Genomic DNA, 7,137 nt, shown 5'->3' with positions numbered 1-7,137 from the left:
AAACAAAAGTACAATATTTAACTTTTTTACAAGCAGAACTATAATTATCCAAAAATTCTCACTGATAAACGGAAGAACTACGTCTAGCAAATAAAACTAAATTAATATAATAATCAATTTGTTCTATAAGCATAATATAGCGCAACAACAACCACTTGGCACAATTCACTTCTTTATTTTAATTTTGTTGATTTTCGACAAATTTTTTTGGTATATATCCTTAAAAATAGTCAAAATAATGAAAATCTTGGCTTGCCACCCTAAAAAGAACGCGTGATTATGCAAATCACCATATGGGAAATTGCCAGCAGCAGCATACGAGAGACTGAAAGACGATGAACAAGAAAGATTCGTCAAAGAGAAGTTTAGTTCTGTCGTTTATGTAAGAACTGTACTAACATTAAGTAAGAACAAAAGGGACTAGTCAAGAAATTCAGTCCTGTAGATTATGTATGAAGTGTCACTAACATTAAAGAAGAAAGAACTGTGTTACACGTCTCTTCCAGCTTTCCCTTTGTATCTTCGAAGGTCTCCTTGGAAAGTGTATGCAAAGATAAGTCAAGTATATAGCATAATATTTACGTACTAAGTACATTAATTATAATCATTTACAATTTTTAGAAGATTTTATGGTGGTTTTGAGGGATCTTTAAATTAAAAACCTGTTTGCAGAACAGTAAAAAATGCTACAAGTCTTGTGCATACCAACTAAAGCTAAGTATTTGGCCTAGTATTCAAGGTATGTCCTGTGTAGTTTTTTGTCATTTTATTTTTTAAGCAGTGTTTTTATGGTAAAAAAACCTTTCTTAATTTAAAACACTAGGTAATCCAATATATATTGTATGGTTCCTGCTTGTGGTAATATACGTCTAGTGATGGCATTTGTATTCTTAAGGTACGTTATGCGCTACTTATGTAATCCGTATTTTTTGGATTTATATGTCAGGTTATTGTGTGTATAAAAATGGTTTTGTATATATTTTTAGTTGACTGAAGAGGGACAAATGACACCCGAAATGCGTGTGTATAAACACGTATCAATGAAATTGAAATAAAGAAGTAAATTGTGCCAAGTGGTCGTTATTGCGCTATATTGCGCTTATAGAACAAACATAAAAAATATGACACGGTTTCAAAAAATGATGATAATTAATAATAATTATTCAAGTCTCTATGTAGATTATGATTAGCTACAACTAAGTTATCTGGCATAATTTCATATATCAATTGAAAATGAACAATGAAACACATTAAATACCATTCAAATTTTATTTGTTCACATAAAATTGTTTTATGTCCATATAAATTTATTACAATTCCCTCAAATTAATTTTTTTACTGGTTTGAATCTGAAATACTAAAATTATCAAATTTGGTTTTGCTAAAAAAACAAACAAACAAATAAACAGACACTAAGAGATTATCATCAGTAACAGTACAATTTAGAAGAAGAAAACATCAATGAAATCATTTTGAATGAAGTCATTTAGTTAATTTGACTATTAAATCAGGCAATGTACACACATTCCAGTCAAAGTATTTTCTATTCTAATCTAGCTTTACACAGTTCTTTCATGAAATGAACATTTGAATTTTGCATTCATTTTTTTTTCTTGGAATATTTAAATCATTAGAAAGTAGATACATTTTGAGGATTTTTATATATAACAACAAAACTTCTAAATGCATAAATTCATTTACAACAACAATGCTATCTTCTTTGAATCCAACAAGTTTTTGTACAGGTGTAAAATGTAATCAAACACGATTGAAATTTAAATGTCTTACAAGCACTTTATGTTTTTGTTATTCCGACTGACGTAAATTAATTATATAATGCATTTGTTACAGCTATCACCATACCTGATCATTAATTTTATAATCATTTTGTTTTGGATAAATTATTTTAAAATGAAAATAAATATACAAATAAATAAATATACATATATATATATATAGTCTTTTTTGTGTGTATGTTTATGTATTTATGCATATATGTTATATATATACATATATTTATTTATTTCTTTATCTCTTTACTTATTTCATATTCTCATATTTTCCAAAAAGGTTGAATATAAATCAGTAATTCAATACACAAATGCAGTCATACTAAATGTGTATACATATATATTTATATATATTATATACTTTCTTGTTTTTCAAATCATATAACAAATGTTTCTTAGAGTTTTTTGTATGTAAAGTACAATGAATTAATCAAACTTTTTGGGCAACAGATGCTAAATATAGCACAATAAAACTGTAAGTCAGCCTTGATTTTCAGGGAGATCATCCAACTTACCAAATTTTTCATACCTAAAAGAAAAATGACATCATAACAGGTTGTTAAAAATTATAGACACCTTTTATTTTTTACTTTTAAGTTTACCTTTCACACTGATCAATAGTAATTTGAGCTAGTTCTTTTATTCTGGCATATGGTTTGGGTCGAAGCAATAAGTCCTCCAACATTTGCAAACCACCTTCTTCTTTGAGAAGAGAGCAATACTTGTCAGCTAAAATTTTTCAAAAAAAATTCATTTCAATGTGTACTATTTTGAAATTCAAAATTGCAGAGAAATGCTTATACTAACCATAGACTCTTGTCAAATTAGCCAGAGCCCAAACTGCCCAATGCTGTGCTTCGGGTGAATGATCGACATTCAGCAGACGTAGAATGGGTTCAAAAGATCTAAAATAATCATTTTATTTAACTAAAATTGAATAAATATTCAAACAAAGAAAAATTTCACATATAAAATATGTTTACCTGTAATTAATGTTGCGTTTAGTATTAAGTTTCCAACGTTCAATTGCTTTCACCATCCTCCAAAGAACATCGGGACGCTGTACAGCTCTTATGTTATACGATATCCATGGTTCTGGACCATCTGACATAATATGAGAGAGTATTCCAGCAGCGTTGTAACTTACTTCAATACCATCACTTGTACTGTCTAATAACTCACTAAAATTATATATGAAAAATAAATTTAGTTACTTCTGCCCTTATATTTATTCAAAATACACTAACTAAATAATTTTTCTTATAATTTCATTTTATTCTCAGAATTTTATTTTTAATATGCCAAGTGCCAGAGAGAAGTGCATTTAGATACATTCAGTGTCAGAAATAAGCATTTTCATAGTAAATCGATGTAACTAATAGGTAGTAGGAACTTGAAGTAAATATTAAAAATAACTGCAGCATCAGAGAATAGAATATTTATTTATTCACAGAAAAATAAAATAAAGTAATTGAAACAATATCATTAAAACTGTAATAAAAACAAGTTTATTGCTGAAATTCTATTGAAAAACTTCCATATAAACGTTTAATTTTAGTCCCATGAACAATTGTGGCAATGGCATTTTTATCTTTTGTGCATACACAATACACCTTGAATAAGCATAGTGTTTTCAGCAGGTGATATAGCCTCTAAATAACAAAATTCATCTTCAGCCCTAATTTTCTTTTCAGTGTTTGGCATTTTAACTCGAATAAAACATACATTCAATAATTTTTTCCTCTGTGTGTTAGACTTATGGTTGAACCAGTTACTTGATAATAAAGGATAATTAATTTCTAGAATATGTAATGTATGTTTTTGGGACCATCGTATGATTTTTCTTAGCACTGATTAATAAGAAAGCATTTGATCTTATCAATATAGACACACTATTATTATAATTTCCATGTTTGGTTTTATCTGAGTTGATCGAGTTATCTCATAGTTATTCTATTTAAAGAGCTTTCTATTTCATATGCTAAATATAAGATAATTCACACTGGCAATTTTAACAAAAACAAGCTTTTGTTATGAATTTGGTTAAAAAATAAATATTATAAATTAAGTGTTGCATACAATACAGGTCTACCTTGGAGCCAGAGGGGATTTTACCCAATAACACTGCACTATGTTAAACTGACTACACTATTATATTGATCTTAACTATTATACTGTATAATATTTAAGGGGAAAATTGCAATTTCAAAACCATACGGGAGCCTAATATAAGTTTTTGTTGATTCTCACAAGAAAAACAGATGATTATTCGGAAATCAAAATTTGGAGAAGCTCATAAATATAATCGACAGAAAGAGTGGATTCGACTGTTAAGAATTAGCAAAAGTTTCCCAATTGTCCAGCTTTATATGAATAAGTTATGCTGTCAATTTTAAAAGATTTTTCCTTAAAGTTTAAAATGACAGTAATTTTGTGTGAGACAAAGGGCCGGGTTTAAGCATTTTGAAGCCCTAAGCCTCTGTGTGAGGCCCCTTACCAACCCTTCACATTTTTGAAAGTCAATCATAAAAACAAAAGAATTAACATAAACATATTAACTACTTTTTATTTTGTGTAGTATTTAAAGCATTTGTATAAAAATTTTTATTACAAAATTTGACATCAATTTTCTTTTTTGAAGCAATTTTTGAGGCCCCTGAAACTCGAGGCCCTAAGCAAACAGATAACATAGCTTACTTGTAAATATGGTCCTGATGGGACAGATGTCAAAGTTAATGTTTTTTAACACAGAACACAAAAGTATAGAACAATCTCGCTCATTTGTTTCTCAGCCTTGTTCACGGCAACTGTTTACGATAACTACACATTATCAAGTGTCCAAAAATTCCAGAACTTGAAATGGTCAATATGTCATGAATCTGCTCTATTGATCCAATCCATTCCCGTCACTGAAGGAAACTGTCAAGAAGCCTGGGACACCTTATTAAAACAGTATAATCATAATTGTAAAATTATTGATTCTTACATTCAGAAGCTATTCAAACAACCCAGAATCAGCCCCATTATTATGACACTTAATAGATACAACTAATGTGTTCATGCAAATTATTAGCCTAAGGCAGCGTTTCTCAACTTGGGGGTCACAGTGATATTAAAGGGGGGTTGCGAGACAATAATGAAATCATTTTATGAGAAAAAATCATTTATTACAAACTTATAAATGTATTACTTACAATAAGTACACATGTAACCAGAAAGAAAGAAAAGAAATTAATGTAATGGTTACATTTGTTTTTCATTTAAAATTTTCTTCACAGGTGAATCAAATTACAAAGAGCACATACACATCAAGTTGAAACTTGTAAATTGCTCATGTATGTACACGTCATATGTGCATGTTCATACCCGTCGCTGTAAACGCAGCGACATAAAATAATAGGAATAGTTGTATTACATTTTTTATACTGTCGGTATTTTCTTAATGTATAAAATTAGTGCAATGTGATTATATAATATTTTAAAAAATTTACATTTATAATTACAGTCAAAATTCAATTAGTAATAGTAAGGATTACTGTCGTTATTGCTTTGGGTGGGGGGTTACGAAATACTAATTTTATTTATATTTACTGTTTGGGAGGGCTAAGAATGTTGAGAATCACTGGCCTAAGGTTATGTTCTACAAAAAAATAAAGAAACCAAGTAAAGAGCAGATCAAAATGTACAGATATAGCAAAAGATAATTAATTAACAACCCCTTTGCTAATTTTGGTCAACTGACTGGGATACGATGCACTCAAAAATGAAATTGGAAATTTCCAAGATCTGATTTCACCAGAGACTAGCATCTACTCAAGTCTTCATTGTAAGGCTGCATTTATGCAAATGTGAGAAGAGAGTAAAAACACGCAAAAACGAATTTATGCAATCGTGACACCGTTTATGCAAAAGTGAGAAACGAATTTCTTGTGCAAGCATGTGAACATGCAATTGAAATGCACAAAAACGTCTATACCCTGCAAGCATTAGATTCTAAATCATGCCACTGTGGCAAACAGCGCCAATAGCTGGAACTCAATTTGTGGTATTTTCTGGTCATAATTACAAATTATGATTGCTTTATTCATAATTACTATTAGTTAATAATGAAAATAAATTATTGTCCTTTAAACAAAAGAAAACGTTCTCAAACTAAATTATAACGTCAAATGAAACAAAACCATAATATAAAATAACATTCGGCCTCTACTCCTTACAAATAATGTATATCATCGTGGCCAACGAATTTTATTTCAGTCACTGTTTAGTCACTTTTTCCTTGCTAGGAGTTACTATTCTCACTTATTTTGAAGCCATTTTCTGTTCTGAGGCCTGTGTTTCAACCAAGCAACATAGTAATGAGATTATACAACTGGCTTGCCAACAAAGGAATTTCAACCCCCCAGCAGCCCCTCACTTTGAGGTCTTTAGGAAACTGGAGTAAGGTTAGTGAAGTATCATATAAAAAGTAATGATAATGATATAAAAGTAATGATACCAGCTAACCTACAAAGAGATGGAAACACTGTTATGTCAAATTGAAGCCTGTTTAAATTCCAGACAACTCACGGCACTTAGCAGTGATCCTAAAGATCTCACAGTTCTCACACTGGGACACTTCATTATCGAGGATTCTCTCTCAGTAATTCCTGAGACAGATCTCACCAGCATCAAACATAACCATCTTTCTCACTGGCAGCTAGGCCAACAGATGCTGCAACATTTCTGGAGACGTGCAAGATATTTATGCTTTCAATATCTATAATGATCTAAATGAGCAGTCAAGAGAGAAAATATTATATCAAGATTGGCAATTTAGTGCTACTCAAGGACAACAATCTGCCACCCACTAAATGGGATATGGCTAGAGTTTGTGAACTTCATCTGGGAGAGGACAATTGTGTACAGGTTGTTACAGTCAAATTAGCATCCGGTCAATGACTCAAGTGACCTATTGTGAAAATACGCTCCCTCACTCTTGATTAACTATCAGTGACATTTTTCTTACAACCCTCTTATTGAAATTATTTCAAGGTGGGTGTGATGTTTGGTGTCATTCGTACTATATTTCGGAAAGGAACATTTTTGGCAGGAGGCACGGTTTCGGGTGCTCAGTTCAAATTTAGCAAGGAAACATGGCGTCCATGTGTTGTATGATCTTAGTGTTCTTTGTTCAGAAATTTGTACTTGGTTTAATGTAGAACAAACCAAGTGGACTGTTACTGTTTATGTTTAGTTGTATCTTTTGCCAAACATTCCAAAGACTCATTCCAAATTCTCTATACATTCATACATCTTACATCAATATTTCCATACTTAGTGACACTCCTGTTTATTCAAAATATTA

The 7,137-nt window shown here is 30.5% G+C and overlaps 1 protein-coding gene across 4 annotated transcripts in view; it reads right to left on the bottom strand.

The window, feature by feature from the left end:
- Nucleotides 1-1,255: 1,255 nt before the first annotated feature.
- Nucleotides 1,256-7,137, bottom strand: part of LOC136986343 (protein zer-1 homolog) — a 62,148-nt gene continuing 56,266 nt past the window's right edge. For all 4 annotated transcript variants that reach the window (XM_067283846.1, XM_067283848.1, XM_067283850.1 and 1 more), the window contains 4 exons: nt 2,774-2,971; nt 2,598-2,695; nt 2,393-2,519; nt 1,256-2,319 (listed from right to left, as the gene is read on the bottom strand). In XM_067283846.1, coding sequence (XP_067139947.1) covers nt 2,271-2,319; nt 2,393-2,519; nt 2,598-2,695; nt 2,774-2,971 — 472 coding nt within the window. In that variant the 3' untranslated portion in view covers nt 1,256-2,270. The remainder of the gene's footprint in view (nt 2,320-2,392; nt 2,520-2,597; nt 2,696-2,773; nt 2,972-7,137) is intronic.

This window comes from Centruroides vittatus, unplaced genomic scaffold, assembly GCF_030686945.1.
Source record: "Centruroides vittatus isolate TY-2023 unplaced genomic scaffold, ASM3068694v2 scaffold_1015, whole genome shotgun sequence".
Classification (NCBI taxonomy): Eukaryota; Metazoa; Arthropoda; class Arachnida; order Scorpiones; family Buthidae; genus Centruroides; species Centruroides vittatus.
Note: the sequence above shows the minus strand (reverse complement) of the source record. Positions and strands in the feature narration are given on the sequence as shown.